We start from the raw sequence: 22,953 nt of genomic DNA, 5'->3' as shown, positions 1-22,953 counted from the left end.
CCTATCATTGTGTAAAACAGGCTGCCACCATTAGGGGGTAAGAGAAGCTGAGTTCCATGTTTGGATACCCTTGTGGAATAGACAGTGATTGGGGTCTCATTTCAAAGGTCATGATGTGCCAGACTGGGCAAAGGAACATGACATAGAATGGAGATCCCATCATGTTTGGTAGAAAGGAAAAATGGAATATTAAAGCAGTAGGTTAAATTACTAACAGATAAAACACCTTGTTTGGCTGGACTAAAGTGCTATCTCAGGCTTTAATACATTTGAATGATCAGCCAGCAGGGCCTGTGACCCATATTCCAGACTGGGGACCCTGCCAACACACCCAACACCTGAAAAGTATGGAAGACAAAGAGAGCCATTTCCTCTCTTATTTGTGGATCAACGAGCTATGCTGCTGAGAATACAAGTCCCATCTTGCCCGGGGAAAGACATTATCTACTGGAATTTGCAATGGGACATCCCACAGAGATGAATGAGTTACTTTGTACCCCTGGGTGAGAGGGAACAACTCTATCCCAATATGTCTGCTGCAAACCAGACATATTAAAATACACAATACCTGGAGTGAAACATGCACCATTGGAGAGAGAGGAGAAGCTGGGAGTCCTAGTTGGCCCCTAATTATCTCTTCACCCAAACGGTGCTCCTCCTCCAGCCAACGTGCATGGTATACACAACCAGGTCAACTTCCTAAAGCTGCCAACCTCCTTCTCCTCAAGGCCAAGTGGGCATGTTCTGTTTTCCACCTATACAATCACTTGGCCATCCTCTTTGTGCCGCCACTGCCTCATGGACTTTATATCACACTAGAGGCCCGGTGCATGAATTTGTGCACCAGTGGGTTCCCTCAGCCTGTCCTAAGGGATTAGGCTGAAACTGGCTCTCCGACATCCCCCAAGGAATCCCAGATTGTGAGAGGGTGCAGGCCAGGCCGAGGGACCCCACTGGTGCACAATCGGAGCTGGGGAGGGACATGGGAGGTTGGCCAGTTGGGGAGGAATTACGGGAGGGCTCCAGGGTGTTTCCAGCCTGTCTTGCTCAGTCCCAATCAGCTGGACCCCAGCAGCAAGCTAACCTACCAGTCGGAGCATCTGCCCCCTGGTGGTCAGTGCACTTCATAGCGAGTGGTTGAGCAGCCTTAGCGTATGGTTAACATACATACTTTGATTGGTTGAACAGCTGACCAGACACTTAGCATATTAGGCTTTTATTATATAGGATAGAAGTCCTTATAGAATTCACCTAGCAAGCCTTGAATAGTAGCCAACAGTCTATCTTTTCTGATTTATTATTTAAATGTCTCTAATGACAAAAACTGTCCTCCAAAACAGATATCCATGGGCATGAATACTGCCTTGCAAGGAGGCACCTGTGCCATTATCTAAAGAGAATGTTTTGTGTTCATACATAATGAGTATGCTAATGTGTCATCTTTATTAATTCATATGAAGACACAAGTAAATGCCCACCAGTCTACATGACTTAGTAAAGCAATGATTCCAATCATGGGGCTCTTGGTAGAAAAAACTGTTACTTATTTGGGGAATTATTATCTTAATCTGTGTTTATCTTGCATGTGTCTAAAATCTTGTGGAGGCATGTGCCTCCAGTGCAGCCAGATAGCTGCCAAATGAGCCATCTCAATGCTAATAAAACACCTTGCTGACCACTCAAGGCCAATTGAGGAAGAGGGGGCGTGGAAAATTCTAAGAGCCAGTAGAGGGGTGGAATGTTGGAGGGAGCCATTAAGAGGATGTGATCACTGGTTTTCCCATGACCTTGACCCTGGGCATTCAGAGGCTCCTCACCCCCTTTCCCTTGACCTTGGAATGTATGCCCTGCCCACCATTCCTACAATTTTTTCAAGGAGGTAGCCTTGAGAGTAAGGTTTTGTTGGACCACCCGGACTGAACACCTTACTGAACCAGTTAAAGCCTCTCTATTGGTTTAAGATTCTGGCCAGCAGGTGCTGAGACCTACTCATCTCATAGCACAGACTAAGGCAAGTCTTGTATGTAGTTGCCTTGCTTATTAAACCTGCTGCCTACCAACTTGGAGTGGTCTGTGTCTTTCATCAGAGTCTCTCCCTTCCTTCTGTGTAAGGGGGCGGTGTGCCAACTAATATGTAACCAAACAGAACTTTACATATTTGGATTTCGCGCAACTGTTTCTCCATTTCATGTCAAAACTTATTTTGAAACTTTTAGTCTGAAAGTGATGTATATAAATTGGTATTATCTAAATCAATGTGTAAGATTTTCTTATTGCTGAGTACTTACCATTGTAAATGCATGGCTGAGACAAAACATGGATTTTATATTCTAAAGTTATCTGATTATTTAAAACTTCAGCTTCATAGCTGAGTTTAATTATAAAATCAATATCAATTAGGAAAAAAATGCATGACATTTTTTTTCTAGTGTTTGCTACTAATACCCCAATTGTTTTTCACATTTCCTTCTATTTTTATGTTATTCTTTTCTGTTAATTTTGTCATAGCTTTTCTTTCTTTATATCTTCCTTTAAAAAAATCTTCTTGTTTTTATATATCCCTCATTTTACATAAAACTCATTGTTATCCTTGTATGTTTGTTTAGTCCTGTTTTTCCTGAACTTACCACTCTTATAAACAAATTCCTTTAAATATATAGGGTTTGGGTAACCTTTCCTCTGATTTTAACTACATTGGTTTTCTTTATTAGCTCCATTTCATTCTTTCAAAAGTAAATGGATCCTTACAATCTATAAATATGGACTGAAGGTAGATAATTTTTATAAGCACAATAGTTGCACTATTTCGAACTAATAAGATACTTCATTTGCCTTGAAAAGGCTCATAGAATAAAATTTCCTCACTGAAATTATTCTTTAGTTTTACCTAAATGGAAACTTTAAAAAATCTTTCTTTACCTTCTTCTGTAGATATATTACTTATTTCAAACATAAACCAAATAAAAAGGAAATGATATGTAAACATGAAAACATTTATTTTATATTTTCTTGACTATTAAGACTGGTGAAAATAATATTTATTTAAAACATTTTTCTTATTACCAAAAATAAACACCATAAAAATAGTAGTTTCAGCAATGTACACAGAAATGTGTACAACTTTTCAAGTTGACATTAGAACATATTGGGTTTTACCAAAGCATAAAACATATGTTGTGACTGTAGTTGGTGAGTGGGTGATAGTTTTCAACTGTAAGCATCGACGGGTAGCATACTTTACCAGAAGTCTAGATAGTAGGCAGTATTTACTAGTTTTTAAGACCACAATTTTCATCTTAACAGAATGCGTCCAAGTTCTGACTTTGCAACTGTGGTTTAATTCAAGTAATTTCAGTTCTCTGGGCCTCAAGTTTAATAGGCAGAAAAAATAGAGATTAGCAACCAAAAACTATCATAAAGATTGAACAATCTTCAATATACAGAGTATTTAACATAGTACCCAGCACATAGTGAGCATTCAATGAATGATTGCTAATGTTATTATCAGGCCATTCAAATACACTTGATCAAAATTGGTGAAACCATACAAATCACAAACAAAATTCATTCATTTCATACCAAAATTGGTAGCATTACTAGTATTTACAGTTTGGGCAAGTGAAAACAATTAGGCTTTTATGCTCATGGAAGGTGATACACTAAATTATTACTAAAGTCTCTGGATGAAATAAAATAGGAAAGGATAGATGTTGTGGTTGACACATGAAACCAGAAATACCAATCAGAAAGGATATATGCACCCCTATGTTCATAACAGCACAATTTACAATAGCTAAGATTTGGAAACAACCTAAGTGCACATTAGCAGATGAGTGGATTAAAAAACTGTGGTACATCTACACAATGGAATACTACACTGCTGTAAAAAAGAAGAAACTTTTACCATTTGCAGCAGCATGACTGGAACTGGAGAGCATTATGCTAAGCGAAATAAGCCAGTCAGAGAAAGATAAATATCACATGATCTCACTCACATGTAGGATATAATGATCAACATAATTTGATGAACAAGAATAGATCCAGAGACAAATCACAGGGGAGAGGGGTTAGAAAGCAACTAATGGACTTGTATGCATGCATATTAGCATAACCCATGGACACAGACACTGAGGTGGTGGGGGCTTGCCTGGGGTGGGAATGGCTGGGCAGGGCAGCCGGGGGCGGTTAAGTGGAGAAAAAGGAGACATATGTAAAACTTTAGACAATAAATTAAAAAAGAAAAGAAGCTGAAACAGGGTTTTAAAATGTATATTAATCTGGTCACTAGCAATAGCTTTCTTTTCAGTATACTTGGAAGAAACACTTATTCAACAAATATTCTTTGATTGCCTATTATGTGCCTGGCTGTGTTTACCTACCATGCAAAAGGAAATACCTCCTTTTTATGCTCTGAATACTTTCCTTTTCCACAGACATTTCCACTGGGCCTGGGAGATGGGCAATTCTATGCATGGACAGATGGTTTGAGAAGAAAAGACTGGCATGACTATGAAAGCATTCAGAAAGAGGCTATGCGCTCAGGTATGGAGTTCAGTGTAAGCCAAAGTGCTACTTCACTTACTGCAGTGTCTCATTTGTCACTGAAAGGATCTCTAATTAGCATTTCTTCTGCACACAGTAAGGTATGTCTCATTGGTCAGAGCTGAAACAATTTCCAATTTCAGAGAGAAAACAAGTAATACATAGCCCTTACAATATTAACTGAAGAAGGCATTAAAGTTTTTAGAAATCTATAGTACTTGGTATTACCCAACTGCTTTTTAGTAATTTCTGGGGGTATCTTCGGATTTATCAGTAAGACTTGACTTAATAGACATATATCTTGAATTAGATTGACTCATTAGGTCAGGTATGTTTAAGTGGCAATACAAAATATTAAAGGTACGGTACCAAGTTCTAGACACTGGCAAGGATTGAGGTTGGCAATACTTGGACAAACAGACAGGAAGTTAAACATTGTCAAGAAGGTCTATACATGTGTAGCCAAATTCTAGACTTAGGTGAGAGATAGAGGAAACATTTTGCTTGTTGGAAAACTTAACAGGAAAAAGAAAGATTTTCTAGAGGACTGAAAAATTAGGTTGCTGGAAACAGGGATTCAGAAGGCCAGAGAAGTAGAAATTGATGAAAGTGAATAGCATATAATGGGAAGGCCATATTCTATTATTTGACCAAAGGAGCTCTAGTTTTTTGTGTCTTTTTCATAGTGAGGATGTCACAGAAATAAAGCTATTGTTTGGTAAAGACATCTGAGCAACCCCCAGATGCTGCATCCCAGGTAATTAGCCACAATGTAAGGTCCTACTAGTCAATCTTCCTCATAGCTCATCCTGTCAGGAAAGCTGGAGTGATGGTATTCAAACAGTTATAAAATTGTTCAGGGCTGTGAAATGTTTTGAGCTCTGGGTCAGGTGTGGATGATATAATTATAGAATTCTTTAATTTTCTTCTTTCATTCCTTTCCCCAAGTCATGCCCCTTCAAACTCCCCCTCTCCATCTTCATTAAAGCTGCTCTCTCTTCCCAAGGATGTTCTTCGCTTCTCAGAGACTCTTTCTATTCCAGGTTTCATTGTCTTCCCACCTTGGCCACGACCCCATGAACAATCATGAAAGTGTGTTAGTTACCAGCATCCTTACTTTTGGAGCCCTCTTATTTTTTTTCTCCTTTTGCTTAATCAGCCCTATATTAATCCAACAGTCTGTCCCCCTTACTAACCACAGGATGCTGAAAATTTTTGGAGATGTTTATATAATCAAACTAACTGAAGTTGCCAAGTATGAATAATAATAATCATAGAATAAACTAATATTGAATAGATGTTTTGTACTAGTGTTTTACATACAGATTTCATTTAAAACTCATAATAACTATAATAGAAAGGTTTTAAGATCTCCAATTAGTTTAAAAAACACAAAGTCTTAAGAATATATTCATTAAATGTTATCCAAGGTCAAACAGCCAATAATTTGCAGAGCTAGATTAAAGGTCAAGTCTTACCTTGCTCCATTATGTCCCACAGTCTAACCTTGAATAATATCTGGGAAACATGAAGTAATGACAAGGTCACATATGAAAGACACTCTGGGATCAGATACTGGCTTTTCCATACATGAGTTAGGTTACGTGGCAAATCAATTTTTCTGTCTTATACTCCACCATCCAGAATTGCTGTGAGGATTAAAGATAATCTGCCTTAAGTAATTGGCCAATTATTTGGACATATAAACTCAACTGATGATAACTGTCATTGTTAATTCATCAAAGTTACTTTCACTTGACCTGGTGTGCTTACCCTTTGCTTGTGTTGATTAGTTTTGGATATAAAATTCAGAACATCACATTTATTTCCATTCATACTACCCTTTCTGCCTCCTGTATGAACATGTCTTTTATATTTTTATTCTCATTTGAACCAAGGGAAATTGACCTCAAAGAAAATTATTAATCTAATAAGTTTTCTAAAGTGCAAATTTTCTGCAGAATTAAAAAGCTTTAAGTACTAGTACGTTATATGATTCACTGGAAGATATATGACAAGTACAATAGACTATAGTTCATCCTTCTTTAAATATTATGAAATAAACCATAAATAAAGAAGTAAACACACACAAATACACATGCAGGTACAGAGTGAAAATAATCCTCCTTGTTCTCAATATCCAGGTCCAGAAAAAGGATCGTTTGTGCCATTCTGTTCCCTCCAAATCTTGAAATTTTTGTTTACTCTTATTTTTCTCTGTAGTATTTTTTTCAGCCTACATATTTAGCCTTAAATAAATATGGTTGCATTTTGCCTGTAGTTGAACTTAATTTGAAAATAGATGTATTCTGTATGATTTTCTTTTTTCACTCAAAATTATTTTTGAGATTCATCTATGTCAATATATAGAATTCTAGTTGATTCATTGTTACTGTTCTTTTATTTTTTTTATAATATTCTTCTCTTTGTGAACATTTGGGGAGTTCCCAGATTTTGTTTATCCTATATAATAAAACCCTAATATGCAAATCAACCAAACGGTGGAACAACCAGTTGCTATAATGTGCACTGACCACCAGGGTGCAGATACTCAGCACAGGAGCTCAGCCAGAATCCGGGCTCACGACTGGCGAGCACAGCAGTCGTGGTGGGGCCTCTCCCACCTCTGAGGCAGCACTAAGGAGCAGCGAGCCCGGCTTCTGGCTGAGTGGCACTCCCACAGGAGGAGAGCCACTCAGCCAGAAGCTGGGCTCACAGCTGCTGAGCGCAGTGGTGCTAAGGACCCCTTGAGGCATGCCCATCAGTCGGCTTAGGTCCACTCCCCACGGGGCCTAAGCCAGCAGGTAGACATCCCCCAAGGGGTCCCAGACTGTGAGAAGGCATAGGCCAGGCTGAGGGCCCCCCTCCCAGTGCATGAAAGTCATGCACCAGGTCTCTAGTTATATATACACTGAGTGGCCAGATTATTATGATCTCTGAACGCATAATAATCTGGCCACTCAGTATATATCCTATATAATAAAAGGCTAATATGCAAATTGTCCCCTTGACCAGGAGTTCGACCAGCAGGCAGGCCAGCCAACCGCCCATGTTCCCTCCCCCTGGCCAGGCTGGCTGGACCCCACCCATACACAAATTCATACACCAGGCCCCTTATATATATACTGAGTGGCCAGATTATTATGCATTCAGAGATCATAATAATCAGGCCACTCAGTGTATATATATCCCCCTTGGGGGATGTCCACCTGCTGGGTTAGGCTCACTCCCCACGGGGGTTCAGGCCTAAGCTGGCAGTCAGACATCCCTCTTGCAGTCTGGGACCTCTTGCTCCTTACCACCCACCGCCACTGCGCTCGCCAGCCATGAGCCCGGCTTCTGGCTGAGCGGTGCTCCTCCTGTGGGAGCACATTGACCACCAGGAGGCAGCTCCTGCATTGAGCGTTTGCCCCCTGGTGGTCAGTGTGCATCATAATGACCAGTTGTTCCGCCGTTCAGTCGATTTGCATATTAGGCTTTTATTATATAGGAAGTTGTTATAAGTATTCATGTACATGGTTCTAGAGTAGAGACAATTTTTTCTTAGGGTATATACTAAATAGTAGATTTCGTAAATCTAAGGAATGCACATTTCAGGTATATCATGTAGTCCATGACATACTGTTTTCCAAAGTTGGTATACTGATTTTACTGTAATCAATAATGGATGGAATTCCCACTGCTCTATATCTCTGTGAACACTTAATAGTGTCTGACTTTTTCCCCTAATTTGCTGCTACAATATAATGTCTCATTGTGACTTAAATTTTCATTTTATTAATTTTTAATATAGTTGATATTTTTTTGTGCTTCTGAGATGTTGGTGCCTTCTTTTTGCTAAAATTCCTATTTCTACTTTCAATTTTTGAATTTTTTTATCTTCCTTATTGAGCCACAAAATGTTCTTAATTTTTTGTAAATATTATCCTTTTGTATATGGTGAAAATATCATATAACATATCTTATAGACTGTTTTTTTTTAAATCTCTAGTTCTAAATTTTGATGTAGTCAAATTTGGAAATCAATTTCATAAGGACAGGTTATGCTGATGTTCTATATTATCTGTTAAAAGCTAGCATATTTTACCTTTTACATTTAGATTTTAAATCCAACTGGTCCTCACTATCCATCCATAGTGTTTCAATATTTATTTACTTTGCATCTCTTTAGATATGAAAATTTATCTTTTTCTTCCTCACTCGGCAGTGTTGACTCTATTATATATTAAGTTTTTATATTTGTGTTTTTCATTCTGTTCTTTAAGTAAAAAATCTCTGAGCTAATACCATATCTTATGTACTATATTTTTATAACAATTACTGATATCTGGTAAAGTTCATTCTATCTTCTTTGCTCTTCTTCCTTGAGAATGTACTCCCATTCTTAACATTATGGATTTCTTTAAAATTTTTTATTCAGCTTATCAAATTTTAAGTCACACATCCACTGTTACACCAAATTACTTGAATTTTAGAATTGAATTGTCTTCATAAATTAGGGAGTAAGTGATACTTTGTAATCTTTGGTATACATTGTATTTATTTGCTGCTTATTTATTATCATTAGGGATGTTTGTAATTTTATTCTCAGACATTTTCAGTGCTGTTCCTGGAAAACTAATGTGATGTGGCTATTGTGCATGTTATTGATTTTATTTAAATTCCACCCTTTTTATTGCTGGTTATAGAAATATTAATTTTAAATATTGATTTGAATTCAGAAAACTTTCTAAATTCTTCTATGAATTATAATAACTTACCTATAGATTATTTTGGACTTTCAATGTAGATATCTACATTATGACATTTACAAGTAATATCAGTGTGTTTGTTGGTTTGTTTTTCATTTGAGACATTATACTTTTAGTTCTTTTTGTTCTGATACAGCACTTGCTAGGAACTCCTGTGTAATCTTGAACAGTGGGTATTGGTAGCTACTCTAGACTTGTTATTATCCTGACAATAGCAAATTAGACACTCTAGTTAGGTTTTATCTAATGAAAATACATTCTACCATGCTTGCTAAGCCTTCTGGATGTGGTTTGCTGAGAGTTTATGAGTTTTTATTTTATTAAAGGTTTTTATTCATTTGCCTTTGTTGAAGTAAATATGATAAATATTATTTAATCTGTTATTTGAGTAAATTTTATTTATTTATTTCTACTGAAAATCAAACTTACAATTTTGGATAAAATCTGTCACTTTATTTATTACTGAATTTGGTTTCTAATATTCTGTTTGGCATTTTTAATCTTTATTCATGAGTGAATATTGGATATGAATTATTTTTTCTTATAGAGTTTTTGTCAAGTTTTGGTGATAATGCAATGAAAGCTTCATAAAATGACTTTAGTAATATCCTGTTTTCTACACTTTGTAATTACTTATGTATTATAATTATTTATTAATAATTATGCAAATCTCGTGGGTAAATTCTGTGGACTTGGACTTTACTTAGGCAAAGGTTTATAACTACTAGTTTTAAATGCTCATATTTATTAATAGATTTACTTATAATATCCTCTTAAATATCTCATGTCTGCAATGCTTAAATTGATTTTTTCTTTCAAATATTGTTTATTTGCATCATTTTTCATTTTTAAAGTATGATACCAGAAAGTTATCAATTTTATTAATCACTTCAAAAATATTTTTACCTTGTTCATTTTATCCATTGTATTTTTCTCATTGCCTCAGTCTTATACTGATATTTCTTTACTTTGAATTTCACTATTTTTTCTCAAATTTAAAAATTCTGTTTCTCTATTCTTATTAATTTTAGACTTTTCTATTACAGAATAAGCATTTAGGACTTCAAATACCCTCCAAGTACCATTTTAAGTATATCACACTGCTCTGTGACTCAGAGTTTTATATTCATTTGTTATGTTTTAGTTAGCTTATTTTGAAATGTCTGGCCTCCTTAACACTGAAACTATCTTAAACATATGAAGACCTAGAAACGACCTTCTGATGAAATCTCAATAGTCTTTATAAAATTATATTAGCATAATAAGCAGCATGCATTTTATTAAATGTCTTTGTTAGAATTTTTATTGATTAGGTTTTGTTTAGGCAGTTGCATCTTTGTGGCATCCTTGGTAATATTTGGAATATTAGGAATCTTAAATAACTTTTAAAATATGTAAGTGGTATATAGGGAAAGAAGGGGAAGGTAAGTAAAGAGGAAAAGAAATATTGCTTCTGCTATTGAGGAAATGGAGATTTATTGAATTAAAAAAAATGGAAAAAGAGCAATTGAAGGTAGGCCCTGGGAACTTGGGTGTAGCATCAGTGTTCTTTTCAAGTACATCTGTGCCCTTACAGCTACAGTAGATCATTAGGCTTATCTTAATTTATTAGAAGCATTTGATCTAATATTCAAAGAAAACCAGAGTTTTTATTATTTCATAATTTTACACTTCTTTGGGGATTACTCTTAACCAAACCAATTTAGCTGTGGAAGAAGCGTGTCCAACATAGCAATTTAGGGTAAGGATGACTTCCTGGATGAGGCAAACAAAATTTTCAAGGAAAAAAGCATATCCTGATAGTAGAACATGATTTTCATTTTATGCAATTAATTATCTGATTTCTCTTTCTCATGATTTGCTACTAAGCCAGTCATATTTTAGGCATTTTTCCTACCATTACATTTCACTTAGTTAGTTTTACATCTTTTGAGAGTTTATCAACACTAGATACCAGCTTTTAACATTTTAGCTATCCTTTTGAGTTGTACTGTATCACAAAATTGATAATCATTATGCAAATCATTTCTAAAAATTGAATGGAGAGACCTGAAATATGGATTTCTTTGATATAATATGAAAGATGATGTATAAATTGATATTGATTTGTTATTCAATCTACATTGGGTATTTGTTATATTGAGCAGCTAGAGCTATCTTGCTGACATTTATCTATATATAATTTTTTTAAAAGCCAATATATTTCTGAAATAAAGATAAACTCTGTGTATGGCATTTTCCAGAACTGTGGATCTAATAAATTGCACTGGATGTTGAGAAGAAAATGCAGTTAGTTTAGGCAGCTGTGTTTTAACATGTGATATTACCTAATTCTTATAACATCATTTTCTCAGAGGTAAACACATACTTCTTAAGTCACCCACCTATAGCAGTACTGTGTGTATCATGTGCACGTAGGCATGTGTGATATATGAAATCTTTAAGACCACTGATCTATAGGAAGCTCTTTTAGTTTTCAAATTTTTGTTGCTCAGTCTTTCTTTCATTCTAACTCAGAAGATTTCCACTGTGTTTATCACTACTTTTTTATTTCAATGTCAGTGAACTCAACATGTAAAGAGCTGTTTTCAACTCTTATATTTGATCTATTTCTTTGAAATAGGTTATGTCATCATATAAATTTACTCAAATCATGCATTCCACTATATGCCTCAGGAATCCTCTGAAATTATATCTAACACTTCACTACTTCCATTTGTCCTAATTAATCACACTCATAAATGTGAATATCTATGGTTTTTATTATTTTGTAATTTTAATCATTTACTTATTCATTCATTCAACAAATACTTTTAGTCACTGTATTTTAAATACTGCACCAAACTCTGGAAGGAAAAAAAAATGACAAAAATGAATTACAGTGGCTCATGAAAAACACGCAGCATAGTTAAAGGAACTTTATTTGTTAATGGCATGATGGCCATTTGGATCCAAGCCTTTCATCTTTCTTGTTTAAGGAAATTCAGTAGCCTCCTAACTGATCTCCTTGCCCCATATTTATCTCTTCAAAGAGCAGCCAGAGGGATCTTCTAAACATTAAAAATCAGATCACTTCACTCCTCAACTCAAACGCCTACAAAGGGTAGTCATCACATTAAAAAATAAATCCAAGCTCTGTCCATGATTATGCAAGCCAACATAGAACTACCCCTGACACATGTATCTGTCCTCAGCTCCTACTGATTGATGTGTGGTCTCTCCACTGGCCACATGGCCCCCTTTGTTTTCCCTTCAAGCATGCTAAACATGCCCCAGGACTTTTCACTAATCTGTTCTCGTGGCCTAGAACACTTGTAATCCATATCTTCACAACTCACTCTCCCCTTCACTAAGGTTACCAGACTACCTATATATCACCTGCTTAGACATGCCTGTCAATCACCATCTTATCATACACAGTTATTGCCCCTTTCATTCAGTCTCTATCTCTTTACCCTACTTAGTTTTTATAACAATTACCCTTCTGTCTATATTTACACACATATACATTTTTAATGAGTTTAAAAATTTTGTGATTTCCTGAAATGTAATCACTTGCCCAAGGGGCCAGAGTCACACATTATCTTGAATCATTTGCATTGGGCTTTGGAATAAAGACTCTCCTGTATTAGGAAGTAATATGAAAATCTGACCCAACATAGTTGCTATTTTTCTCTCCTAGAGATTGCATCCTAGGTCTCCTTTAAACCTCATGCTCTAAGCTACTGAGTGTTCTTACTAATTGCTGTGAATTTGCATAGCAAAACATCTAAAGGGTATGAATTAAAATGCTATTTGAGAGGTAAGAATATACTATGTTTTAAAATGATTAACAGTAGGCTTTTCTAAGTTCCTTAAACAGCTTACTTTAGTGCTGATAAGGGACCCATTTTCCTCTTAAATGTCTTTATTCTGCATAATTGAACAAGATTGTCAACCAAACAGAATGGGAAATAGAATTGTGCCCCATTTGGGAAATACTGTAACTGCTTTGCTTTCAGAAAGTGAAAAATGGTAGTTTTGCTATAACGACAATGGTTCTTGGTCACCTTTTATTGATGTCTCATGTCTCTTAAAAAGAGTAGCTGGCATCTTTTTCATTACTACCAACAATGAACAGTGTTTACTGTTGGTAGTTTGGTACAATTTATACATCTATGATGTTCTCTCAATAAATTTTATAATGAGATTTGTTGGGAGGTGGTCAACTTTGGGAAGTACTACCAAAATAATATTCATTATTATTCATTAGATTAAAATTAACTTTTAATGAAATATCCCCTTTGACAGTCATTGTATAATAATGAAAATGTAAAATGCAAGTGAAAAGATTATGAACATTCTGTTAGAGATGTATCATTTATATGTTTAATAATAAAACAAAATTTAGCTGAAACTGACACAAGTGACAATTATCTAGGGACTAATCCCTTCAGGATTACAATATAAAAAGAGCAATGTTGAAGTATCTCAGGAGATTTATGAAGCTGAAATCATTTTTTATTCAAAAGGAAGATAAAGTTAATTTTAAAAGTCAATTTACCATTTGCTGCAAAACTTAGAATACTTCTCTTTAGAAATATCAACTTCCCAGGGGCAAGTGTGCATGTGATTAATTAGCCTTATTTTCTTACTAGTAAAATGTTATTTAATGATAGTACTTATCACATCGTTATTTTAAGTGTTAAATTATATGATTAAACTATCTGGGCTGTAGTATATGCTCAATAAACAATTATTTATATAGTCTCATGACTATTTCTATGCCTATATGATAAGCCTATGTGGTAATAACTTCAATCACCTGTCATAATATTTTTCATGCCATCAAATCTAGCCAGTTGACACTAACTCTCCCAAACATTTTTACCAGGGAGATCATATTTACTTGGATTTCAAATACAGCTATATGTCTTTACTTTAGGATTTATTATTACAAGACAAACATTTTGTTAGCATCAGACCCTAAATTGTTCCCCTCTAAGTATTATATTTATACTTTGTCATAAAGCTTTTTTTATATGGTAGTTGTTGCAATTATTATCAACTCTTTTTCTGTCTATAAATGCTCCACATTTGGAGGAATCCAATGAGCAGAAAACTCTTGATCATGAAAAAATTAATGGGACATGTTCTGCTGAACAAAGATGATGCCGAAAAGATGAAAAACATGTAGTAAAGCAAAGGATTTGAATCTGAATTGATCAAGTAGACTAAGATTAAATTGACTTTATGTCTGCCATTCATTTTCCTGAAGTCTTATACCCAACTTTATTCTTCCCAGTTTTAACCATTTCCTATACAGATTTTATGTGAGTATGAATTGTAAATCTATATTTTTCTAGCAGCTTGCCACACAGAAAATTCTGATTGCCACTATATCTAATATTTATATCTCAACATTAATGGTAATATTTCTGCTAATAGTAGCTCTGATCTTCAAACAACATAAAGTTAGTTTTGCTAATTTTGCTGTCGCTTTACTTTTTAGTTGGGGTTAAAGCCATCTTGCATTTAATGTTATACAAATAGGTTTATAGTTGTGAGTACACAAAACAGAGTTCATTCTTACATTATTTTTATTTCTTAATCATTGTATTATTTATTACTATTAACCTATTTTTGACCAACCCTATATAAGTTTTAGAAGGAAGAGTAGAACTAAAAATGGAAAATACATTTTTGATGACTTGGGACTCTGATGTCACTTTTATGATGTGAACAAAGTTTTTGCCACCTGCTAATGCTGTGATAATGAGCGTTTCCCATTATCTGGGGGACTGCAATTCACTTGAGCCCGGTTATCATTAAGGCATTGCATTTTAGTCATGATTTATGGAGATTCATATGATTATTGGAACCTTCTCCAAAATGCATATCCAGGATTGTCACAAATTTACTAGTAATGAGTTCTGGGCCACCCTGGCTCCATTGCCCAATGAGTACTAAAGAGGAAATGTGTGTGTTTACCCACTAGGGAAGGTGGAGTGCCTGCCATACACTGATGGCAACTCTTCTAGACACTAACTTGAAAACCATAAATGCAAGTTCAGCTTGATGCTCTTTGAATGAGTCGCAGTGGTTTCTGAGCAGCCTTCACTCCCAGTGAAAGCAATTGTGCCTTCAGATACTTTGTAGTCACAGAAACATGACATAAACGGTCTTCAGGAATACTAGAAGCTTAACATGGCTTATTTAGTTTTAAGTAAACATATATCTCCCCCAAAATATATATTTGAAACTTGCATTATTTACAAAACATAGACATTATAACAACTGAAAAATAAGATTTTCTATATAAAGAATTTAATTTATTATAATGTTTGGTTTACTAATGTGAAGTGACCAAAGAGCAAAAGGGAATTAGTATTATCAGGCATTTAATAATGAGTTGAATTTCCATGGTGACCAACTGAGCCTTAGGGATACAAATTCATTATTGAACTAGAATGACTAAATTAACCTAATATGCATTGACCTAGTTAACAATGTAATAGAATTTGTAGTACAGACTAATTGGAATATATATATTAGTAGTAGAATCCACTCATGCATATAACAGTCTTTTGTTTCAAAGAATAACATTCATTAAGGAATAACTTTTGAAATTATAGCAAATGTATAAACAAAGACATTATTAGATTTATAGTTATTTTTAGTTCTAGTCCTGTAATAATGGCAATATTTTATGTAACAATAAAATATTTTATAAGCCTCTCACATATGCATTGCAAGTATTTTATAAGTAGAACAAAGGCATTAAATGTATTAACCAAATTTGGAAAATTAGTGACGTACTTATGACAAAGACTTAGCATTTTTTACAAGTCATATTATTCTTTATTTATGTCACATCTTCTCTCATTTTATTCTTTCTATATACACAGTGGCTTAACATGATTATAGTGATTTTATTGCACATTGTCTCAGTGTTTTTCACAAAAATCCTATAAACCAAGGACAGTCAAATATTATTAACTAGAGGCCTGGTACACAAAATTCGTGCACTCAGGGGGTGGGGTCGCTCAGCCCGGCCTGCACCCTCTCACAGTTTGGGAGCCCTCAGAAGATGTCTGACTGACATGGGGAGCGGGCCTAAGCTGGTAGTTGGACATTTTTAGCACTGCCACGGAGGTGGAAGTGGCTCCTCGCCAGCCATGAGCACAGCTTCTGGCTGAGCTGCACTCCCACGGGGGGGGGGGGGGGGGCGGGGGAGGGGACAGATCCTGTGTTGAGAGTCTGCCCCCTGGTGGTTCAGTGCGCATCCTAGCCATGGGTCATTCTGCCATTCAGTCAATTTGCATATTAGCTTTTTATTATAGAGGATAGTATTTGTATATAGGCTATAAAATAATATATAAAAGAATGAAACAAATTTAGAAAAGTGATTTACACATGTGTGTGTGATTTTATTCATGAGCTTTTTATACATGTGGATGTATATATTACATATATACATACCAAGTGATTATAGATTCACACACACAAATTATGTTCAAATTAATACCATCACCTTAATGAATTCTGGGAAAACCCTGTTTTTACACACTGCTTATGCTTATCTCTTTATTGACTCTTCTTAGAATATTTGCCACATATAACACATGTAACCTGTACTGCCCTGTGCCTCATCCACCTGTGTGTATAATAGAGACCATATGGATGGTGATGACTCAATTTTTCTGACTTCTGCTCTTTACTATATACAGACCCTGAGTCTCCTCTCTATAAAATCTTGCCATATTTCTGAGATCCTTGGAGGTCTGAAAGTTTACCAAATACTAATGTCCCTATTACTGGTATTCCTTTATTTTGGCCACTGCATTGACAATTGGTGGTTGACAGCTATTCTAGTTCAGCGTCTCAGTGCCACCAGCACTGGGGTCCTATCTCTAGTGCTCCCAAAGCAGCACATCATCGTGTCCCAATCGCCTTGTCCTGCGGTTTCACAGCCCTCCACCTGATGGTTCCCTAGGGAAGTGGGAGGTGAAAATGCCTCTCTCCTCTACTGCATTGCAGTTTGTCATCTAGGCATTAATACAACTAAATTGTAGTTCACATTCTCCCAGAGGACCTCATACAAAACAGCTCCTTCAAACAGTTCTATCAAAAGAACTCAGCTAACCAGATGAGAAACCAGTATCAGATACATACCAACTGGCTGCAATACATACTTGTTTCTCCTTATCCATAGTTACCCTGGGAACAATGAAAATCTGTGAAAACCCTCAGGAAAATAAACTTAAACCAACAGATACATCTAGGCTGAGGTAAATCTCAGCACTAGGTAGAACCACACTCGAGCTGGGACTCTGAAACCCAGTAGATGTAGATGTAAATATAGGTTACACGATTCTTAACATTTTCCTTTCAAATATGCTCTTGTGTTAAAATGAGCGGCCATGTGTAAAGTCCTTGTCAACAATATAAACCATAAATTGTATTTAACTTATTTAATCAAAATTATAATAGTGTGGCTAGGCCAGCATGCTCAGTGGTTGATCATCGACCTATGAACCAGGAGGTCACAGTTGGATTCCTAGTTAGGTACATGCCTGTTGTGGGCTCAATCCCCATTGTAGGGCATACAGGAGGCAGCTGATCGAAGATTCTCTCTCATCATTGATGTTTCTATCTTTCTCCCTCTCCCTTCCTCTCTGAAATCAATTAAAAATATATTTTAAAAAATTATAATAGAGTGAGAGTATTAATAAACTAATGTTTGAGGAATATATTCAAGTTCAGAAACAATGGAATGGAAAATGTTTCTTTAATTACTTAAAGAAGCAATGCTACCTCTTTTTAGGAAAGAGACTTGTAGTCAATTTTTTAGACAATGAACAAAATATATTTGACAAAGCACAATGCAATATTTTTTAAAAATGTAATGTATCTTTCCCACAAGGATTTCGACTGTTTAAAGATGCCTTTAAATAGTTCTAAATAATTCTTTAAATATGATAATGTTTTTAAAAATTTTAATATCCTATATAATAAAAGCCTAATATGCTAAATGTCCGGTCGTCCGTTCAACCAATCAAAGTGTAATATGCTAATGATACGCTAAGGCCCCTCAGCCTCTTGCTATGATGTGCACTGGCCACCAGGGGGCAGACAATTTGGTAGGTTAGCTTGCTGCTGGGGTCCAGCCAATTGGGACTGAGAGAGATGGGCCAGACACACCCTGGAGCCCTCCCGCGTCCCTCCCCGTCCCCAATCATGTACCGGTGGGGTCCCTCAGCCTGGCCTGCACCCTCTCACAATCCAGAACCCCTTGGGGATGTTGGAGAGCGGTTTTGGCCCGACCACACAGGCCAGGCCGAGGGACCCCACTGGTGCACAGATTCGTGCACCAGGCCTCTAGTTATTTAATATTTACTTCAAATTTAGTAAGGTGCCTTCATATTAAAAGCAATGGACACACAGATTATTTCAAACACACAGGTTATTATTTTAACAATAAACATGAAAGTGCTAAAAAGCAGAAAATACTTTCATAAGCAAACTTTGTGGACTTTAGGAGATGAAAGTTAGTCAGGTGACATTATAGCATTAGTAACTTCCCAGCATTTGTAGATGCACTGAGAAGTGCTCTTTTTTCCTGCCTAGCATGGAGCTCTCTCCTTTGCATCTTACTCAGCTTCTACTGCTTCTGTTATGCCTTTCTCTAATGACAAACTCATAGTATCCCAGGCTAAACTGCCCTAAAAGTGAGGGTGTGACTGTTTACAGCAGTGTCCTCAGTTTGGATTATCCCTCTGATACAAAACATGTATGCCTGGCTTCCTCACAGGAGGCAGGAAAACCTGGCGGCAGGTGATTTCATGTGGTTCAGACAGCAAGCCATCGTTGAAAGCCCATGGTCACAGTAAAATAGCAATTTGGTATAAAACACAGCAAGGCTTGCCTTTTGAATCAGTTTTGGTAATTGTTCAGATCAATAAACATAGCAGACACTCGGAGCATACTGTGTAATCTAGCGAATATTTGTGTTCTCCTGATTATTCTAAATAGCAGGTGGCTCTCCTGAAATGAAGAGATGTAGTGGCTAAGATGATGTGATGAAGGCTTGCATTAGGGTTCTCCAGGGAAACACAGCCAACAGGATGTGTACATATAGAGATGGAGAGGGATTTATTTTTAAACATTTGACTCACGTTATTGTGGAAACCTGGCAAGTCCAATTTCTGCTGGGGAAGGCGGGCGGGCTGGCTGAAGATTCAGGAAATGGTTGCAGTTAGAGTCCAAAAGCAGTCGACTGGAAGAATTCCTTCTTGTTTGATGGAGGCTATCTTTGCTCTAGTAAGGCCTTTAACTGATTAGATGAGGCTACCCACATTGTGATGGGCATTCTGCTTTGACACAAAGCCCGCAGTTTCATTTTGTTCCTAATATTCATGTTTTTCTCACTTTATTGGTATGTGCTAAATTATGTATGCATGAAATTATGTATATAGATATAGATATATGTATATGTATATATGTACATGTACATGTATATGTATAGATATAGATGATATAGAAATAGATTAGATATAGATATAGACATACATATTCATATCATATATTATTTACTTATATATACTAGTACTCTTTGTCTATAAGTATCAAAATCTTTAACTATTTGTACCTTTGCCCCTTAATTCTTTCCAAGAGTTTTATCCTAAGGCAGCAGATTTTAAATTATGCTACTTACAATCTCAGTCATTCTACAGATGGTCTGTTGGACTGCTAGTAGGTTGTGTATATTCGCCAGGGTTTGGGGTTATAAGCAAGAGATGAGAAATTAACCCTAAATTTTCCACTCATTTCTTGATGCCCTCCCCTTTGGCAATCATCAGCTTTTGGGGGTATCTGTAGGTCTATTTCTGTTTTGTTTTGTTTGTTTGTTTCTAGAATCCACATATAAGTTAAGTGATATGGTATTTGTCTTTCTCTGAATTATTTACTTAACATAATACCCTCTAGGTCCACTCATGTTGTTGAATATGGCAATATATATATATATATAAATATATATATATCTTTATCCATTTAACTATTGATGGATACCTTGGTTGTTTCTATATCTTGGCTATTAAAAATAATGTTGCAATGAATATAGGGGTGCATATATCATTTCGAATTAGTGTTTTTGTTTTCTTTGGGTAAATAAATACCGAGAAGGGCTATTGCTAGATCATATAACAACTCTATTTTTTTGTTTTTTGAGGAATTGTCATACTGGTTTCCATAGTGTGTGCACCAATTTACAGTCCCACCAAGAGTGTAGGAGGGTTCCTTTTTTTTTCACGTCATCACCAGCACTTGTTATTTGCTATTTTTTTAATGATAACCATCCTGAGAGGTATCAGGTCATATCTCATTGCGATTTTGATTTGCATTTCCCAGATGATTAGTGATGTTGAGCATATTTTTCATATGTCTGTTGGCCATCTATATGTCCTGTTTCAAGATATATCTACTCATGTCCTCTGCCCTTCTTTAACTAGATTGTTTGTGGTGGTTGTGGTTTGTTGTTTGTTTGTTTTCTTGGTGTTAAGCTGTTTAAATTTTTAAATATGTTTTGAATATTAACCTCTTATCAGATATATCATTTGTGAATATCTTCTGCCATTTTGTAGATTTTTTTTTTTCATTTTGTTGATGATTTCCTTCAGGTTTCACATGCAGAAACATTTTAATTTGACATAGTTCCATTTGTTTATTTTTGCTTTTATTGCCTTTGCCCAAGGCAACATATTAAAAAAGATATTGCTAAGGCCAATGTCAAAGAATTTATTGCCTATTTTTTTTCTAGGAATTTTGTGGTTTCAGGTTTTACATTTAAATCTTTAACCTTTTGCACTCGGATGTCAAGTGTAACTCGACACGGTTAGCATTAGAATAAAGGAATAGAGAAAAAAGCAAGCGAGTGCAAAGGGTTAATCCATTTTGAATTTATTTTTGCATCTGGTGTAAGAACATGCTCCAATTTCCTTTTTTACATGTATCTCTCTCATTTCCAACACCATTTATTGAAGAGACTGCCTGTACCCCATTGTATATCCTTATTTCCTTTGTCATTGGTAATATGGAAATCCATATCCTATATAATAAAAGCCTAATATGCTAAGTGTCCAGTCAACCAGTCAGTCATTCAACCAATCAAAGCGTAATATGCTAATGATATGCTAAGGCCACTCAACCGCTTGCTATGACATGCACTGACCACCAAGGGGCAGACACTCTGACTGGTAGGTTAGCTTGCTGCTAGAGTCGGGCTGATCAGGACTGAACAAGAGGAGCCCGACACGCCCTGGAGTCCTCCTGCAGTCCCTCTCCACCTAGCCAACCACCGGTATCCCTCCCTGGTCCTGATTATGCACTGGTGGGGTCCCTTGGCATGGCTTACACCCTCTCGCAATCCGGGACCCGTTGGGGGATGTCAGAGAGCGGGTTTCAGCCAGATCCTGCAGGCCAGGCCAAGGAACCCCACTGGTGCACAGATTCATGCACCAAGCCTTTAATAATCTTATAAAAAATAAAAATACCATCCAGAAGTACGCAGAATAATGTTTGACCAAATATCTGAGCACCTGGGCCCAACCATGTTGCCACATAAAATTAACCATCAGGAATTAATCCTAAATGGTCTGGAAAAAGTCTCCATATTAGGCTGGAGGATCCTGAACAAGTGAAATGATTCCTTCCTGGGCACTGGGAGAGGAAAAGCCCTTAACATTGACAATTCTAGGAACAAATACCCTTCATTCTGATACCACAAGAAAGGACAGGTGATTTAATGACCTCTCACCAATTCAGGTATTGCTATTGAAAGGAATTCTAGGGACAAAATAGGCATGTTTAGGGAATAAAGAGGGTCCAAGGGGGAGGAATGCATATGTGAAGGACAGAGGTATCTCTGGCCTGAGCAATTAAAGCAATTATAAGGAGATCAAAAGCAGCCCTGACCTGGAGATGCCAAAATGCTTATCTTACTTATACAGAGAATAAAGAAATGCCACAGGATAAGGGGGGAGGAAGACATATATTCACAGAGGATAAAGAAAAGTCACAGGATAGTAGGAAGAAGGAAACATATTTTCACAGAGAACAGAGGAATGTTGCAAGATAAAGGGAGAGAAAGAGGGGGGCACCATGTGAGTTTTGGCCTTTGAAACTGACACTATCTAACAAAATAACCAATGAGGAAAGCACAGGGGTCCTAAATTAATGAAAGGTCCAATTAGAAAGGGTCAGGTTTAAACAAAGAATTGCAGCATATATAAACCAGAGACAAAGGAACATGAGACAGGTTTGTTTGTTTTTTTGCCCCATTAGAGAGAGACAAAAGGTTTTTCTTATTTGGGGGCCCCTTCCCAGGGGTCCCCTTTGGGGACACCCCTGCCCAGATGGTGATTGTATATGTTTCAAATAAACTTCTACATTTTTTATTAAATAAATCTGTTAGTCCATGAATTTATTCTTCATCTTCGTCAGACAGGGACCCACAAGAAGAAATCTGCACCCCAAACCCCTCATTTCACTATCAAGAATATCATGGCAGTCTTATAACAATTCATTCCAACATTTAAAGCAGATTTGCCTCCTTTATGGCTTAGGTCCCTTTGCCCACCACAATCTAGGAATGTCTTTTTTCTTCTAGTCATCTTTTAAG

The 22,953-nt window shown here is 36.2% G+C and overlaps 1 protein-coding gene across 1 annotated transcript in view; it reads left to right on the top strand.

The window, feature by feature from the left end:
• Window positions 1-22,953, top strand: part of GALNTL6 (polypeptide N-acetylgalactosaminyltransferase like 6) — a 982,562-nt gene that overhangs the window by 321,240 nt on the left and 638,369 nt on the right. Inside the window, exon 2 of the mRNA XM_054717643.1 lies at window positions 4,434-4,542. Within this exon, the coding sequence (XP_054573618.1) occupies window positions 4,434-4,542 (109 nt within the window). The remainder of the gene's footprint in view (window positions 1-4,433; window positions 4,543-22,953) is intronic.

This window comes from Eptesicus fuscus, chromosome 6 (genome assembly GCF_027574615.1).
Source record: "Eptesicus fuscus isolate TK198812 chromosome 6, DD_ASM_mEF_20220401, whole genome shotgun sequence".
Classification (NCBI taxonomy): Eukaryota; Metazoa; Chordata; class Mammalia; order Chiroptera; family Vespertilionidae; genus Eptesicus; species Eptesicus fuscus.
The sequence above is the reverse complement of the archived record's forward strand: the minus strand, read 5'-3'. Positions and strand labels throughout refer to the sequence as shown.